This window comes from Pleurodeles waltl, chromosome 4_2 (genome assembly GCF_031143425.1).
Source record: "Pleurodeles waltl isolate 20211129_DDA chromosome 4_2, aPleWal1.hap1.20221129, whole genome shotgun sequence".
In the NCBI taxonomy this organism is placed as follows: Eukaryota; Metazoa; Chordata; class Amphibia; order Caudata; family Salamandridae; genus Pleurodeles; species Pleurodeles waltl.
Window position 1 is genome coordinate 16,890,295 of NC_090443.1, and position 19,177 is coordinate 16,909,471.

General features: G+C 43.8%; 1 protein-coding gene across 1 annotated transcript in view; it reads right to left on the reverse strand.

Moving 5' to 3' along the window:
• LOC138293808 (venom factor-like) overlaps window positions 1–19,177 on the reverse strand; it is a 473,276-nt gene that overhangs the window by 248,784 nt on the left and 205,315 nt on the right. Inside the window, exons 13-16 of the mRNA XM_069233135.1 lie at window positions 8,871–9,074; window positions 8,617–8,778; window positions 5,388–5,520; window positions 4,742–4,816 (exon numbers count right to left, since the gene is read on the reverse strand). Of these exons, the coding sequence (XP_069089236.1) occupies window positions 4,742–4,816; window positions 5,388–5,520; window positions 8,617–8,778; window positions 8,871–9,074 (574 nt within the window). The remainder of the gene's footprint in view (window positions 1–4,741; window positions 4,817–5,387; window positions 5,521–8,616; window positions 8,779–8,870; window positions 9,075–19,177) is intronic.

Here is a 19,177-nt window from a genome sequence, read left to right on the forward strand (position 1 = left end):
TTAGGGAGGGAGCGGTGTGTAGGTGGAGGGTGGTCCAGGACTTGGTAGCTAAGTAGGAGAAGGAACGAACTCCAGTGCAGCAGCATCTAGTTTGTGGTAACTGCACGAGAGCTCGGTGAGTGGAATGGAGGTTTCTGGGCAGTGTGTGAAAGCTCAGGCGGTAGTTCAGGCAGGTGGGTCCTAGGTCATGGAGGGACTTGTAGGTGTCGGTTAGGAACGTGAATTGACTGCTTTCCTGGTTGGGGAACCAGTGGAGGTCTCTCAGGTACTGGCAGATGTGGGTGCTTTTGCATGAGTACGGTGTTGGTACCTGCGTAGAGCGCATTGCTGTAGTCAAGTCTGCTTGTGAGGAGAGCTGGCATCACTGTTTTTCTTGTGCTGACAGGAAGCCACTTGAAGACTTTGCAGAGCTTGTGGGGGTGTGGGACGCAGGATGTGGGGACTGCATTGATCTGGCGTTTCATTGAAAGTTCGCTGTCCAGAATGAGACTGAGGTTGCGGGCGTGATTTTTGGTAGTAAAGGTGAGATCAAGTTCTGCTGACCACCAGGAGTCGTCCAAGATGGAGGTGTGTCTGCCGAAGATCAGAACTTTGGTTTTGTCCGTGTTGAGCTTCAGGCAGTGGTTCTTCATCCAGGTGGAGAATCTCTTCATGCAGTTGTGGAAGTTGTTTTTTGTAGTGGTGGGGTCTGCTGCGAGCGAGAGGATGAGCTGTGTGTCATCAGCATAGGAGATTATGTTGATGTTGTCGGTTCTGACGATGTCTGCGAGAGGAGTCATATAGATGTTGAAGAGAGTGAGACTGAGGGAGGAGCCTTGAAGAATGCCTCAGATGTTGTGCTTGGGTTACAAAGTGAAACGAGGAACACAGACTCTCTGGGTGCACCCTGAGAGAAAGGATGCAACCCATTTCAGTGTGTCGTCTGTGATTCCGAACTGTCTCAGTCAATGGATGAGTGTGCAGTTGGAGACAGTGCCGAAGGCTGCAGAGAGGTCCAGCAGGATTAGGTCGGTTAATTCTCCTTTGTCAAGCAGGGTGGGGATGATGTCAGTAGCAACGATGGGGGCTGTCTCAGTGCTGTGGTTGGCTCTGAATCTGAATTGTGAAGAGTCAAGCAGGTTGTTTCTTTCCAGGTGCTGCGTGAGTTGGAGATTGATGGCCTCCTCCAGGACTTGGCTGGACATAGGAGCAGAGTGTTGGGGAGGTAAGCTGGAGGCTGATCATGTCACTTGCTAGTGCCCCCAAGAGGATGGAGTTCATGGGGGTGTTTGTGTTCGGTGTGGTGAGCAGCTCACATTCTGTGAGCTTATGGACAGTGGCCCTGGTGAGTGTGGTTTGGGGGCGGTCAGCAGATAGGGGGTCGAAGTTTCTGTAGATGATCTCAATCTTGTTGTGGAAGTGATTGGTGAAGGTGTTGCAAAGTTCCTGAGAGGGGGCTAGAGATTTCTGTGGCTTGCTGGTGGGTGAACTTATTGACTATAGCAAAGAGTACTTTGGTGTGCTTTGCGCTGGTCTTGATCCAGCATTTCAGGGCCTCCTTCTTGATGGCTTTTAGCTTGTGGTGGCAGATGTTCAGGGCCGTCTTGTAGGTGGCCTGGTCTAGATTGTTTCTGGTGGTCTGCCACTTTCTTTCCAGTTGCTTGCATATGTGTTTTGCCATGCTGAGTTCTGGGATGTACCAGCTGGCCTGTTTATTGGGTCTATGCTGTCTGGCCGGTTTTGTGGGTGCCACTTGATCTGCGGCACAGGTGATCCAGGCGTTGAATTTCTCTACTGCCAGGTTCAGGTCTATGGTGTTGTTGGGTAGGGTGGTGCAGAGGGCGTGTTCCCAGTTATGTTGGGTGGCCTTGATCCAGTTGTAGTGGGGAGCCTGTGGTTGTTGCAGTGGGGAGCCTGTGGTTGTTGTAGGGGGTGTGGTGAGCTCTGGCAATGGTGAAATGTACAATGGAGTGCTATGACCAGGTGAGATCCGTGGTGCGGCTGTAGCTGATTCTGTTGCGGGATAGTGAAAATGGGGTCCAACGTGTGCCCTGCTTTGAACGTGGGGTCTGTGACCAGTTGTTTGAGGCCTGAGTTGTCCATTCGTTTGAGGAGGTCTATGGCGTTGTTGTCTGTGGGAAGTCGAGTTGAAAGTTGAGATCTCCCAGGAAGAGGTTGTATAAGACAGATTGACAAAAATAGTTCAGTTGAAGATGGATTGTGCCTTCTACACTCTTCTTTTTTGAGAAAATGTTGAAGGTTGTCTTATTCAAGATCAAAAATGATCACAACGTCCTTTATGAGAGACATTTGCATAATTGTGATATATAAGGCTACCGTGACTATCTGTACATTCATTCATTCATATGTCATTGGTGTACAGATCTTGACTGGAGTCTTGTTGCCATTTGGCAATTGACTCTTGCCAAAGTTTTATATGGATATTTCTGGTTCCAAGGGTGTCACTTCTCCAGAGGTGGATTCATGAATGGAAACTTTCTTATACAATATGTTGAGGCAAACCTCAGGGTTGCCTCATCCTTTTCTGGATAACCTCCGACTTTAAATTAGTTGCACTAAATTGTATTGTTTACAAATCTATTGATTGGAGATATCTCAAAAATCTGGAATGAGACAGGTCCTCGTGGACCTTAACTGGCACTCCTTGAGTAAATAAATACATTTACCTGTAACTGTCCACTTAAATAGTTGTGTGTGGTATGTACTTCTTTTTAGCAAAAGGAGTATCCCTTTTGAAAAAATCAAATCCTACCACTAATTTGAGGACTCTTTGATCTGACATTACAAAATATTGATCCCCTCTATTAACTGTGTAGAATACAATGATAGCCATATTCAAAAAAGAAAAACGCACTCACTATGGCCCAGATTTACGAGAAAATGAAGGAGCGCAATGCTGCACCATATTTGTCAGTGCAGCGCTCCGTAATTTTAAAAAAGCATGGATGCGCTGTATTTAATAGAATATGGAGCATGGCTGTGTTGTCTCCTGCGCCGGCCCTCAATTTGCTGCCAAGCGCCAACACAGCCACCCCTGCTCTATGGTGCAAGGATGGCTGTGCCTGTGGGGGAGATTGTTTTTGTGCAGGAAGGGAAAACTTCCTGCACAAAAGCAATCTTCAATCGTCTTTTGCTCTTAATAGCAAAAAATGAAAAGAAATGAAAGCATTTCTCCTCGTTGAGAAATGCTTACACCACCCCTGGGGTGGCATTAGATTTTGACACTGCCTCAGTTTTTCGAAAACTTGTAAATCTGGGGCAGCGTCAAAATGCAATGGGTGTTGCCATGGCGTGCCCACAGCAACTCCCATTGCATGCCCCTTTCACTCAAAGTGGTGTGTGTGAAGGGGCCGTATTTACAAGGTGGAGTTAAGCCACAAAAAGTGGTTTAATGCCACCTTGTAAATATGGCGCAGTGCATAGCTCCACCGGAGCGTCACTAATAGTGACGCTCCGGTGGTGATAGGTCCTTGTAAATTCCTTTACTCGCACCACCTTTACACCTCTAAGACACAACATGGCAATGTAATTTTGATAAACCATCGCTGTCTGCATGCCCTCAAATGTTTTTATTTTTTTAAAGTAAATATTAATAATGCTGCATGGGACTTCAGTGGGGTATATTGCTAAACATTTATTCATAAATATAAAGCTGCCTTTGAGCTGTAATCTTTGGACACTATGGGCCAGATGTTCAAAAATGAAATTTTGCATTTCTTAAACAGTGACTTCATAGAAATCGCTATTTAAGAAATGCAAAATGCTATGTACAAGGATATCGATTTCCTAATAGTGATTCCTACAAAGTAGGAATCGCTATTTGGAAATTAGTATTAAGAAATGCCATCATAATTTAGTCAATGGGTCGGTTTTGCATTTCCCCTAACAGCAATTTCTCATTAAGAAATCACTATTTAGGAAATGCAAAACCCGGGATGGCAAAAGGCCCCCCTTGGTGCACCTCTAGAGCACACATATGCCTAAGGGGCATGTGTGTGCTCTATTGCAAGTAAAAAAACACTTTGGGGTGCTTGTTTTAAATTGCATCTCCTAAATGCCTATCTTGTATTTAGGAAATGCTTTGTACATCAGAATAGGAATTGCAATTAGGGAATCCCTATTTGCGATTTCCTATTCTGGGAATCGCAAACTGCAATTTCGACAAGGTAAAAATTAGCAATTTGCGATTCCTTAAGGGCTTTGTGCTTAAGAAAAGGCCTTTTCGCATTTCTTAACTACCCCAAATACAGATTCAGACCATTAAGAAATGCAAAAGGGCTTTATACATTTGTCCCTAACTTCTGTAATTTCCTAATATCGTGTTACTCGTAATAATGTCTAGCTGGAAATAAATTATAATGCCACATTATTTTCTCAGTATATTTTCAAGTTCTGTCCCTAATAAATCAGTTATTTAGGTGGCAATAACATCAACCGAATGATCACCCATGGATCTGATCCTGTTCTTAAGCTAAAAATATCTTGGAACCAATTAATCTTTAGTTCTGTTTTAGTCATCTATCTCTATACTCTAGATATCCCTTGACAGTATCCAGTTATTTCACGGCTTTTGTAACTTATATAGGATTATCTTTGCCTCTGCAGCAAGTGGGATACGAGGGAGAGAACAGAATGATGGGAACAATGGAATGGAAACTATGATTGCCTGTTTCTGTGGTGGTACTTACTTTACGGGTACGAGATTCACTAGTAACTATCATAACTAATAAGCTATACAAACCCTTAGCAGCTTTGGCTCTTGGGGACATTGGTGAGCGACGTCTTCGTCCTTGTATGCCCTGTGCGCATCGAACATCTGCAACAAAACAAGTGTAAATAAGATCAGTCAAAATAGAGGTGTAACTGAATAGAAGAATATTGGACCTGTACACTCATGTCATATTTTAGCATCTGACTCTGAACCGAGTGTAGAAAAAACACCTTTAATCCTAAAGAACTAAGCATTGGATCACACCAACATTGCCTTGGTCTTTGGTTAAAGGGGTGCATTGCTATATCCCTAACCACTGCTTTCAATGGACTTCTTTAGTCAGCCATCTCCATTTGTCTCATTACCACCAAGACCTCTCTATTTCCACCAATAAAATGATTTTGCATCAGAGCTATTTTAGAAACTGTATTTGGCGTACACGTTATGATGTATTTCTGAACTTGAAACTATTGATCCAATTGATTCTTGTGAGGCTCTGGCTGCAGACAATCTGATGTACACCTGGATGAATGACAGGTCAAAGTAGAACCCAAAGCTCCCCTACAGTAGATAATCTTCAAACACTGTCATAGAATTAATGTGATGAGTTTTGTCCTGAAACAACCTAGAACACAAACTTGAAAGTGGAACACAGTGGCAGTTGTTTACCAAATACCTGTTCTCGGTAGCGTGTTCCCCTTGTCTGAGTTAGTCTGAAGGGATAGGCCGGCGTCATTAAAGACTCCAGCATTATTAATTCCACTTCCAGCAGTGCAGCCAACATCATTCTTCTCCACAGTGTCCCATATCTGAAAAGGATACACAAACATCCATGGTCACTGATAGCAGTTTGTTGCACGCTACATCTATCCTCTTCACTGTTAACATACATATCAATGTTTCTGCTCTTTAACTCTTGATAAGTAACATTTTTGTGGAGGAAGTAGGGGAAGAGCAGGAAGTGAAAATTATGGTGAGTAAAAAAGGCACCAGAGAGGTATTGATCTTTTGTTACTGCTTCAAGAACCCTGAGACCAATAGTAGTAAGGGCACGTCAGGGTATAACTGATTTCCATGCTCTGTTTATGCTTCTGTCCCCTCCTTCCCTCAAATTAATGTTAAGGTTTTTATCCACAAGCAGAGCCCCAAGACTACCCCAAAAGATTCTCTTAGTTCAAAGATTTTTAGAAGGGCACCACTGTGCGTGTACTTCCAAGCACTCACTCCCTGACCCAATCCTTGTGTCACCAACCTTTCCTGGACACTTTCTTTCCCCTTTTTTGGCAACAGGACGGTTGCAAGATTCAGTCTTTTCATGTGAGCTTCTCTTATTTATGGTTTAGGTAATACCTTTCCAGTCTTGCTACTTCTGAAAGCGGCAATTTTTTATATTTTTTTCTTTAAGTTGTTTTTTAATTCTGACACACCTAAACCTGCCTCTTGTTTAGAATCAGCTTCAATCAAAATATTGGAAACAGAAGATAATTTTCAGCCGCTGTCCTGAATTCAACTTATTTTTCTTGCAAGAAAATATTTAACTAAGTGGGCACTTGTCTGGAATAATGAAAGAGGAACTTTAATCAAGGTGGAAGAAGGATGCAGTACCCCAGGTGATTCTTGTAGCAGAGATCCCCAATAGGTAAGTGTGATTTGGTACTCAAAAGAGGTGCCTTTTCAGCATATTATGGAGTAGAGGCTGTTATACCTAGATAAGGATTCACTGCTATGTCTGGTTTTGCATTTGACATTGCCTTTTGGTACTGGATCCAGAGTTTTTGAGCCCCAGGTTAACACCCTTCTCTGCCATTTGGGTGTTTCTACATTCAGACACATGCATGTCAAAATACCTCTTGGATAGAAATGTCTGAATGCCAAGCATGAGAACCTGCTTTACAGGGACAAGCTGTTCACTTCAAAATGTTTCTTTTCTTGTTCTTTTTATTTTCTTAAAATTCGCAAATTCAGTAGGATTTCAATGAATTAGCTTATTTTAATGTGTCCACATCCATTCTGAGTTCCTAAACTTGCTGTCACACTGTTGGGAAAAATGCCACTGTTTTGTCTTATTTCCAGCAAAGGGCACACCTCCTTGCTGTTTTCCCACCCCACCCAGTTCCATGTGTCTTTGTCTTCTTTCTACTTCTTTTGACCGTTTATAACTATGCTGTTGGTTGACACTTTCCAAATGTTCCTTTCCTTCTTTTGAAGTTATTTGCCACTCAGACTGGGTGGGACACCGGGCCAGAGATCAACCAATAAATAGGACATTATATTTTGATGTCACCACAGTTCATCCTGGACTCTCTTGCACCATTAGGTACACGCAACATGTCAACAAATAAACGCATGCTTTTTCTATAAACAGTTTGATCGCCATCGCAGGTAATTGTGAGCTTTGCTTCCTTCTATTTTTGCAACATATTGACCGAGTGCTTAGATTATGAGCGCATATTAATATCTGTGGATCTTTGAGCATTGTTTGTTGGTGTAAATGAAGACATTTTAAATATTCCCCATTAATTAATAGGTTACTTCTACAACACTTGTACACACTAATATATGAGGGAGGCTTTGAAAGGAAATATATCTACAAACCCCGGTGAATTAATGTTTTAAATTGCTTTTAAGTAACTGTGCATTAGGTATGTAAGTCGTGTACTTCCAGCACTGTATAACCCACCCACAGCTCTCTATGATAGATTCCACTCCAGAGATTAAATATTTTCATGTACTAACACCCGCATTATAATTTCACAAGCACTTTTCAAAACAGATTTGTTTTTCAAATGTTAGCATGTAGATCAGCTAGTCACATATTAATCAGGGTAAATGAAAGTCAGTTATATGGCCTTTCAAAAAGTTGAAAAAAGTTACTAAACATGGAAACTACAGATTGAAGTGGAAATAATATGAGGTTTCATACAAAACCTCAACATTACTGTGTATTAAGTTAATCATTCATACTATTGTTATACGTGACATTGCTTGGGAATCCCCAAGGAGCACCTAAGGGAGATGTTTTTCCAGGTTTATCATTAATAATTTGCCATTGGATATGGAAAGGATGTGGCAAAGCAGTGGAGGCACTAGGGGACCTAATTTACAAGAGGATTGCACCGCCGGAGCACCACATTTTATGACACTCCAATGGCCAAGGGTTCTCATTCATATCTATGAGGCAATACAAAGCCACTCTGTGTGACTTTGCATTGCCTCACAGCTATGGAGTAAGGCAAGGCAGCGATAAAGCACTGTGTTCCCTTATTCTACGTCAAGGAAGTGTTCCATGGGCATTGCAGTGGGTTTGCCCACACAACACCCGGGTTTTCACACATTCCCATATTTACATCAATCTGTAAACCTGGGAATGTGTCAAAACTGTGGACCTCCCCAGAGAAGGCATAACTTTATTTCTTCTAGTTTTTTCCTCTTTCTATGTGTGCTGCATGCTGCAGCACACATAGAGAGAGGAAAAGGCCTCCATTGATTGTCTTTATGCAGGAAGTTATTCTTTCCTGCACAATACAATCATGCCAGCAATGTAGGCACCCTTGCACCATGGTGCAAGGGTGCCTGCTTTGGCACTCAGCAGTTATTTCTGCCCCAGCGCTGGCTGAAAGGACAGGAATGCAGCATATCACATAAATAAACGCATTCCTGCCCTTTCGATTTGCCATAGGGTTGATCAGCTAAAAGGCTTCTGCCTTGCGCTACAAGTTTGCAAATTAGGCTATTTGCCTTTTTTAAATATGTAGGTCCATCACACAGTCTACACGCTACTGGCCTCCCATATTAGCAGGACTTTTTATCTCAATTTATATTGGGAATTTTGTTCCTCAACCAGTAGAGCTGCTCCCATTTTCTCTACCTTGGCCTTTGTTGATAGCCGATCTGTAGTGTCTCACCTTTGATTGGGATAGTTTATGTCTCTTGTTTAAAACATAGACTGCTTTATCCACTGCCACCATTCCGACCTTGGCTCCAGGATCTCCCGTCACCTTCATCCTGATTGGTTTCCCTGGAAGGTATTCTCTCTTGGCTTTTTCCGGCACTCCTGCCACTTTTATCTATACGGAACCAAAACCGAAATGCGATAAGCGTAAGATTTATTGGCAAATGTTACTAAGCAAATAGTTGACTTTCAGAATGAACATCTTACCGTTCCCATGCAGGTGTCTGGCATATCCACCCAGACGGAGTCGGCCACTATCTCTTTTTGTTCACCATTTTGTAGGCAGTAGTAGGCCACAAGGCGGAATGAAGGAATGAGCTCTGGAGTGACTGGCAGAGACATGGAGATCGCAGTTTGGCCACTTAGCCTCTCTTGTCTCCCAACTTTAACAATCTTTCCTTTGTTCAAAACCTGAATTTTGGAAACAGAGAAACAGTTTACATTAAACTAGTGCCACACTACTAGACAGACCAGTTACACACAGTGAAAATACAGAAAAGCTACTTCCATAAGGACCAGGTTTATTGTATGTTGCTGCAAGGGTGGGGGATAAAGATGATTGCAATTGTGAAACAGAGAGTTGTGTGTTTGCACAATATTGGAGTTCGATGGCTTTGTTAGGATAGACAAGTAAAGAGTTGATGAACTCAGTGACAACCAGTTAAATCGAGTAAACAGATGCATTTCAATCACTATGTTACCCAATGTACATCAACCTTTAGAAACATTTGTACAATAACTATAACCACAAAAAAAACAGGAAGATAAAAAAAAATTATATCATGGAATCATATAGTCATAAATGCCCATTAACTCCTCTGATGGATCCCACGTCACTTTTACAAAAAGCACATAGCACCTTGTAAAATAAACTTAACATAGCGGAATTAGAATACAAAAATACACTAACCTAAGAAATACTGGGTTGATCCAGCCCTTTTTTAATTTCTTTTAAAACAAAAGGAAATCAAGCCCGCATTGCAACAACTTGAGTTGAATTAATCACAGTTTCTTTAAGGGAGCTTACAGCTATATTAACCATGATGCAAAGCAGTGACAGCTGGAGATCACTTCAATTTTCTTCTCTTTTTGCAAACTTTGGAATGATATTTTACACTCTTATTTTAATTCTTTCAACAGTTGAAGGTACCTAGTATATTTTGAACCTTCCAGTCTATTTTTCAAGGACATGACTTAGGGCCTTATTTTCACTTTAGCGGCTGGCCCATTAGGCTACCAAGTTGGCGGCCATCCTAATCTCTGCCATCTGCCACTCTAGAGGAGGGCTGCTTTTCCCATTATGAGCTTCCCTCCTGCCTGGTGGAGATCACACTGCCCTGAATGCATATGCTCCTCCTGCAGAGATATGCTGCGCAAGTCTCAGCATTGAAGCAGCATTCTGTTTTGTTCCACAAAGTAAAATTCTCATAACAAAGGTTTGTTTTTCAGAACAAAAATCTCCCTGATATGCAGGGAGTTTTTTCCCTACACCTGAAGGACATTTAAATTTCTTCTTCAGAATCATGGTGGTCCCAGGCAGGAAGAATTAGTGCTGGTAGCCCCGCACTCATTGGGACAAGGGTATAGCCACTGCGACCCAGCTGCCCTCTGGTAGATGAGCCTCCAGGTGAATGGTTTCTGATAGGATGGTAAACCAATTTGAGGTTCCACTGCCAGAAACCTTGCACTTTCTCATTGCTAAACGCACCAGGGCAACTATGACATCCCACCTATTTATAGTGGACTGCCTTCTCCTCTAAAATTGAAATGAGGCTCTAAGTGTCTGATATGGAGTTTGGATGATGGATCTTCTATCTGCCACTGGAGCAAACGTATCTTCTATGCACAGGAAGCTGACAAAAGCTTTCACCTCTTCTGCTTATCCACTGGGGAAGAGAGTTTTCTTTGCCAAAGTGACTATTTCTGCTGTCAAAAAGGCAGTTTGGGGAAAACACTGCAATAGAAAATAACGCCACCTTTCTTTTCAGCAGGAATTGCCACAAGAATAAGTAGCCAATAAAAATGTACCCTCAAAGTGGGAATATGTTGTCACTGCGCACACAGCCCGCCACACTTCGCTAACATGTCCTGTGTGGGGGGGTTCCTAGCAGGCTCGGAATACTATCCCTGCACTTGTGTATAAGTCTCAGCCCTTTTTGTGAAAGCATTTTACGGAGGTATCTCCATCAGACGCGGTGGTGGAGCAGTCACTCTAGACTGTGTGGATGACCCACCAACATATATGTAGCAGAGCTGTAATGGCACATTTGGAGAGTAAATGAGTTTCCATTCCAAGGTGCCTGCTAACCCCCTAACTCTAAATAGGGCGGATATACAGCCAGAGGAACAGGTTTCTAACTAGGGCTTTCCAGCAACAGGAGCTTCTTACATTTTCTGACATCAAGGACAAAAGCAAGTTAGAAGTGCATTTCATTGTTGAGGCATAAACATACAAAGAGCTCACTGATGTAGAGAGGCCTGTCCAATAAGGAGACAGTCAACTTTGAGGTTCTCTACATAAACCAGGTCCACTGCTCCAAATACTCTTAAGATACTTTGGGCCTCATTTACGAGGCTTAGACAGTTTTTCAGGACAAATATTTTCAACCGGGCCAAAGCTGAATCTTGATCCGAAGTCCCTGGAGCCCTCCTCGGATACGCTGCACATGAAGTCACATTTTTACCTTTGGACGTAGTCACTTTTTTCTCTGACGTCAGACGACCCTCCATAGCAAGCAGAGTCGATGTTGTTGGATTGCCTTTCCATGAGCCCCCGGTGAAATCTTGGAAGTCTGGGGCTCCGGAACTCGTCAGCGGGACGAACCTACAAGTCAGTCCGAGTCGTGGTCGACATAAGCCGGCTTGACTCTCGACGGCGGGTCGGTCCCTTTATGCAGCTTTTTAGCAAAAATTACTCCTACTGGTGAGTAGTCGCCTGCTAATGAAGGCAACTGGCTGATCCTGGCCCTCTTCATTAACTTGTGCTAACACTGCCCCAATCCCTTCCTCTGAAGCATCTGTTTGCACTATAAACTCTTTGCTATAGTCAGGGGTTAGTAACATTGGTGCTGAACACACAGCCTGTTTCAGAGTGTCAAAGGGTTTTTGACACTATGGGGTCCAAATTACTTTCTTGGGCAGTTTCTTTGAGGTGAGCTCTGTCAGAGGGGCCACTATGGTCCCATAATTGTGAACAGACCTCCTGTAGTACCCAGTCAGGCCAGGAAAGGCCCTGACCTGAGTCTTGTTTTTAGGAGCCTCCAAACCCAGGATAGTCTGGATCTTGGGCTGGAGAGGCTGTACCTGGCCTGTACCGACAAGGTGGCCCAGGTACACCACTGAACTCTGCCCTATATGGCACTTGCTTGCCTTGATAGTCAGGAATGCTTGAATCAGGGCCTGAAGCAATTCCTTCAGGTGGACCAGGTGATCCTCCCAGGTGGAACTGAATACAGCTATATCATCCATATAAGCTGCACTGAAAGATTCCAACTCAGACAAGGCTCTGTTCACAAACCATTGGAAGGTGGCAGGTGCATTTTTCAGGCCAAAGTGCATCACTTTGAACTGAAAGTGGCCCGCTGGAGTGTAAAATGCTGACCTCTCCTTAGCTCATGGACTTAGGCAATCTGCTAGTATCCTGAGGTCAGATCAAATGTACTCAGGAACGTGGCAGCCCCCAACCTATCAATGAGCTCATCAGCTCTAGGTATGGGGTGAGCATCAGTCTTGGTGACTGCATTTAGACTTCTGTAGTCTACCAGTTTGGGTACCAGTACCACTAGACTGGCCCAAAGACTACCAGAGGGCTCAGTTACCTTGAGATCCAACATCTTAGCCACCTCTGCTTTGATTTGGCCTTGACCTGGTCAGACATCCTGTTCAACTTGTTCTTGACAGGTAAGCTGTTACCAGTGTCAATGTCATTGACACACCTCTTTCTGCTGCTAGGCTGTTAATTTGGGAGAGAGTACCACTCCCTCCACTGACCCATCCTGCGCATTTGTGGAAAGGAGGTCTGACAGAGGTTCACCCTCCTCCTCCTTTCCCTCATCAGTGACCATAAGCATGGTCATGTCTGCCCCATCCTGGTGGGGTTTCAGTCTGTTTACATGCAGGATCCTATGAGGATTCCTGTGGGTGCCAAGGTTAGGTGAAACTCTCTATACTTCTGGGGGATCACCACTCTCCTAGTTGCCCCTGGGTTAGGGTCCCTGGCCTCCGTATAGAGTACTCCATCCTCCCAATAAACCTTTTGGGACCCACTGACATCCCCTTGTTCATGCCTAGAGGCAATCTGCCTCAAGCCCTCCAGAGTGGGAAACTCTCTTTGTCCCTGACACAATTCCTATCTGGTGGGCCCACCCGCCCCTTGCAGTTCGGCCAAGTCAGGCAGAGCTTGCAGGGAAGGGGCCCTCCTTCAGAGGTCAGATCCTCCCCCTCAAGTTTTGATTCCTCCTGACTCGCTGTACTTGTCCAGCACTTCCCACTTGTGCTGCCTGTGACCTGGCCACAGAACACACCCATTCATGGAGGTCCAGCATCTGCACCTAGACTCTTCTTTCCACCTATGAACATTCAGATGCTTCCAGATAATTTCCCAGCAGATATTCTACTGGGGGGGCAGGGGCCACTGCTACTTTCTTAGGGCCAATCACACCTCCCCATTCCAGGCTCGCCATGGCCATGGGATGGAGTTTGGTTCTACAATATGCATAAGTTACTTGGTGGAAGACACAAGGTAAGACCTGCTCTGGAGAAACCAGCTTCTCTGTGACCATATTCAGACTGGCTCCTGTATCTCAATTAGAAGGTGCTCCCTCATCATCAAATTGTAAAGCCCCTCAAAAGTACTTACCTTGTTGCCCTGTATCCAGCCCTCCAGTGCCTTAAATGAGATCTCCACAAAATCAACCCAGAACTGGGTAGCTGTTTTCTAGGTGTCCCTAAACTGAAGCCTATATTGTTATGGGGTCAAACCAAAGTTAAGCACCTCTTCATATTAGGGTATGTCCTAACATGCGCCATGGTGCGCCATATTGTAAATACGGCACACACATGGTGTTGTGGGGAGCGCAAGAAAAGTGGCACATCACAGCTGATGCACCACTTTCTTGTAAATCTACCCCTAAGGGCCTCAGTATTACAGCGGGCCTGAACATGTGAAGGCCCTACACTCTCTAGGGGCTAAATATATGATTGCACCGCATTACTTTCTGCTATTCTGTTTTCATGTGGTTATGTCCTGAAGGGGCTAACTGTATGGTTACATGACCATGTTTCTCACAAGTGCTTTTTTATTGTGGTGTCCGCTAGGGGCTGTTTTGAGCATTACAGTCAACACACTACAATATTTGCTGCACTTGGTCGTCCTATAATGCTTTGCATAGCATTCTTTTACAAAAATGTTTGCTCATAACTCAGTCTGTGGTGGTCCTAGGACAATGAGACCACCTTCAAAACGTTCACCTCAACCTGCTCTTTCTTTCTGTTTGGATCATCTCTGGGTCCCCACACTAGGTTAGTGGGGAATCCAAAATAATATCCTCTCCCACCATTCAGTGCCTTTTTTATTTTTTATTAATTTTAATTTTAATTTTAATTTATTTGTTTTATTAAACTTTCTCATGGCTGGAGCTTTTGTTTTACAGCTGAGAATAATTTGTGTTTTAAGGGTCTAGTTTGTAATGTTATTGTAGTAGATCTGCTAGCCATGAAAATGTGTAATGCATTATTGGTCATTTTCTTTTAATGTGGTTATGTTCTCTAGAGGTTAACTATATGGTTGTGTGACTATTATTCTTATAAATGCTATTCTCATTGCAGTGTTTTCTAGGAGCTGTTCTGAGCATTAAAGTCTAATGCCAAAAGTGTATTTCTGATAAAGGTTTTCACTTGGTTTTTATGATAATTGTGTATGTTTTATTAATTTCTCCTTATTGCAATTATAAACAAGATTCAGGCCAACTTAACATTCTTATTACACTATGACTCTTTGAACACTCTTGATATGTTTGACCAATTTATGAGGCAAGAAAAGTCCAGCTATAAATTCACAGCGCCAAGAGCTCTAACTCAAGCAAATGCGAGACCCATTGCATTGCAAATGCTTGTTTCCTCTTTCTGTGTCTGCAACATTCTGCAGCACACGTAGAGAGGAAAAAGCCTCCATGCATTGTGTTTGTGCAGGGAGGTGTCCCCTTCTGCACAAAAACAATCCTGTCTTGTAGATAAGGCACATTTTCCCTGTGGCACAGGGCAGTGCAGCAAGGCACTTGCTGTGCCACACTGCACCAGAGACCTTGTAAATAACCCTCCTAGATTTCTTTAGCAAAGCATGTCCCCCGGATCGTTTGCATATCCATCCAATAACTCATATTTTTCTCTATTTGCATACTTTTACGATTTAATTTCATACCCTGTAATCGCAGGTCTTGGCAAACGAGTTTTCAACTTTTTAATGGGCAGGATCTTTTGCTCCGGGTTCTGAAACTTCTTTTCGTTGGGTTTTTCATTAACCACGATGATCTTATCTAGCGGTGAATGTCCATTTCCAGGAACACCGTGAGACTCAAAGACTTCCGCTTCCACAGTCCCACGGGAGACAGCCAAGGGATGGTTTGACAGTAGTGTGTATGGGAGACATAGGAGCTACCCAAGAGGCCAATCTTGGTTTTATATTTCTTCCCAGGGAAATAACACCTTCTGGCTGGTAGTGGGAAAGGAGCTCTCATGGCCAGATACCAGTGTGAGGCCTGGCCACAATGTTACATATAATATAGTTTTTCCCATGAGGTCTTGGATGTTCTTTCTAGGTTGCACCTCTCTAATTAATTAATCAATTAAGCCACTATGTGATTCCCTTAAATTCTTGCAAGGGTTTGTCGAGTCTTGTTGAGGGTGCAATAGCCTACTTTACCCTTTTGGCTCCTAATTATGTGTGTGTTTGTGACAAACTTGAACACTGTTTGCCCGTTTTTTCGACAAAATGGTGCAGATGTTTTTTTGAGAATCCCAGGTTTTATACCATGAAAAGAGAGCCATGTACAATGACTTTGATAACACCAGCCTGGTCAATACAAGATTGTTGATTGCAACAATATTGCGATTATGTCCCAGAACCACATTAAAGATGTAAAAGTTTACTTGTAATAATAAAAAGTCACTAATTACCATTATTAATGTAGTACAGGTCATTAGTGACTTCACAATGGCCCTGAAGGAATGAGGCACAATTGGCAGCCAGTGCCTCACACCTCTGACATTTATTACAAACCGAAAGTGAGGTGACAGTGAGGTGGTGCTGACCCCTGCTTAGCACTCAGTTTAGTTTCATTTTCCTCAGTTTCTCAGTATTGACTTAGCTAGAAGCACATAAAATGCCGTTAGACCTGGCATCCTTGGCGCGGCTTCACCTTGATTTTTATGCCTTCTGACCTCCTGTTTTGCTGACTTCGTTTTTGCTGGCTTTAGGACTCTGGGCACTTTACCACTGCTGACCAGTGCTAAAGTGATTGTGATCTTTCCCTAAAACATTACAACATGGACTTGTCCACAATTGGCATACTTAATTTACTTATAAGTCCCTAGTAAAGTGCACTACCAGTGCCTAGGGCCTGTAAATGAAATGCTAACAGTGAGCTTGTAGCATTGATTGTGCCACCCACTTCGGTAGCCCTTCAAACATGTCTCAGGCCTGCCACTGCAGAGCATGCATGTGCAGTTTTAAACTGCCATGTCAACCCAGCATGTTAACCCACTTTCCAGGCCCAAACCTTACTTTTTAATACATATAATTTATCCCTAAGGTAGTCCCTGAACAGCCTCACCGGCAGGGTGCAGTATATTTAAAAGGTTGGACATGTACTTTTTAGTTTTACATGTTCAAGTAGTGAAAAACTCCTATCTCTCCCATACGTTAACATTGGGATTACCTTATTACATTTTTTAAGTGTAATTCCCAATTGGGAAGAGAAGGGACCCCTAAGTTTGGTGTCTCTGGAATCACAATTTAAAAGCATAACCTATTGTGAAGTCGGATCTTGAATTGTAATTTATAAAAAAGCCAGTTTTAAAAAGTTGGCATTTTCTTACTCTAAATCATCTAATGCCTTCTGCCTGTCTCTGAATACACATGCAAAAAGAACAGATGATGGACGGAATGCAGAGCAAATCAAACATTCACCCCAAGTCACAAAGATCTGGGTTTAATCCATCGTTTTTTTGCTCACCACGCCACCCCAGTTTGGATCCAGCCATATGCAAATCAGTTTTTACCCTGTTCCTCATGGGAACAGTCCAGCCCAAACTGCCAAGCCAGGTCCTCCTTGGATCCGAAACAAACATCCTAGGACCAGTTTCAGGGTATCACCCTTCATCAGCTAGGCTAGCTGGAATCCAGTGGCGCAGTGAGCACGAGACCCACGTCTGGGTATACCCTTCCCACTTGGGGCAACAAATGCAAAAAGAACAGATGATGGATGGAATGCAGAGCAAATCAAACATTTACCCCCAGTCACAAAGATCTGGGTTTAATCCATCGTTTTTTTGCTCACCACGCCACCCCAGTTTGGACCCAGCCATATGCAAATCAGTCTTGACCCTGTTCCTCATGGGAACAGCCCAGCCCGAACTGCCAAGCCAGGTCCTCCCTGGACCGGAAACAAGCATCCTAGGACCGGTTTCAGGGTATCACCCTTCATCGGCTAGGCTAGCTGGAATCCAGTGATGCAGTGAGCATGTGACCCACGTCTGGGCATACCCTTCCCACTTGGGACAACAAATACACATCTGGGTGAGTGACAGCTGGGCTCTTGTGCATTTCTTACAGACAGCTGCTCACAAAGGGAGTTTAGGTGTGACTGAGTGGCTATCTGCATGTTGATGGTCCATCTTGGGCAGGATGGGAGGCAGAAGCTGAAACTTACACCTGAATGGGCTGTGTCTTAAGCCCTCACAAAGTGCGCCTGGAGCCAGGGCACCACTGGGTATAAGAATCGGACCCCAGACCCCACCAAACCAGTAGACCTCTGGACCTGAGGACATTCTGCCAGGAAAAAGGATTGCTGTATATTGCTGAGGGGACTGTTCTTCCTTTGGACTCTGCTGGACTCCTTCTCTGCTCTGCCTGCCCCGCAGGTCCTCCTTGCCTGAGAGTGAGAAGGACTGGACCTGTATCACTACATCTCTAGAACCAAAGGGCTTGGTTGCTTACCTCCTGTTCTGAAGTCTCAGTGTCATCAAAGACTTCACTCACCTCTGTTACAGCTTCTGGACTCTGCCAACTGTGAGTCCTACCCTGCCAAGTGGTGCCAATCCAGTGGTGGGCCCTTGGAAGTGGGATCTGCAGCTGCCTCCACAGAAATCCATGCATCGCTGACACTGTGCCGATAGGAACCGCCGCATTTCTCCTCAATGCCACTGCTGCTGAGGCCAAAGACATTGCGACACCAACTACGCAGCTCGGGAACTGGCGCATTGCCCTCAGCCCTAACGCATTACATTTGCATCACCTACTGCACGACTTGAGGACGATGCATCACCTTGATCGCAACAACGCTGCATTGCTGCTCGAGGATATCACATCGGTGACTGCGCGGCTCAACGACGACGCATCTCTGACAGCAAGGATCAGAACTGATGATTGGCTTCTCATCATCTCCTCTGCTCCTCTGAGCGGGTTTTTGACGTCGACGCAACCCTCCTTACAAGGTACTGTTTCAGTGGGATGAGGTTGTTCCCTGTAGCCGACCCGTGTTTCATCACGGTCGGCCTGAACTTTTTGGTGTTACGCCGGTATAGCACGACCAAATAGATCTGGTTGGCGCTTTTAATTTCTAAGCACTACAATTTCAGATGTTCTTTAAACATTCATATGCAGCCTCTACTTATTGTATTTTGGTGTTTTGGTCTAGTTTTACTCATAAAAATATAATCAATTTTTCTACGTTTGTGTGTAGTCTTTTTGTGGTGTTTTCACTGTGATACTGTTTAAGTGTTGCACAAATACTTTACACATTGCCTCCTAAGTTATGCCTCTTCTGCGCCAAGCTACCAGAGGGTGAGCACATGTTAATTTATGGTGTTTAACTGACTTACCCTGACTTACCCTGACTGGGATTGTAGTCCCTATTTGGACAGGAGCATACCTCTGCCAACTAGAGGCCCAATTTCTGCCAAAAAATTTAACTGATTACACTTTCATGTTAGAATGTATTTTCTTCAAAACTACGCAGCTGAATGATTGAAATGTTCTTTATTTGTTCCCATCGGCCATTTTCTTTGCTTCAGGTCAGTGGTGCTAATGCAATTTTCAGAGTGTGAGGATTGCCATCAATACTATATCACTGAAATCATTAAGATTGTGAAAAATCCAAGTGTCACACAAATAACAAGTGTAGAAAATGAGCCATGTCCATTCAGCAGGAGTGTGGTAGTGGTGTGGTATGTAACTGATGTTGCATTTTGGAGAACACTGTCACAAATATATCACTAGACAATTGTGTTGTAGTGCA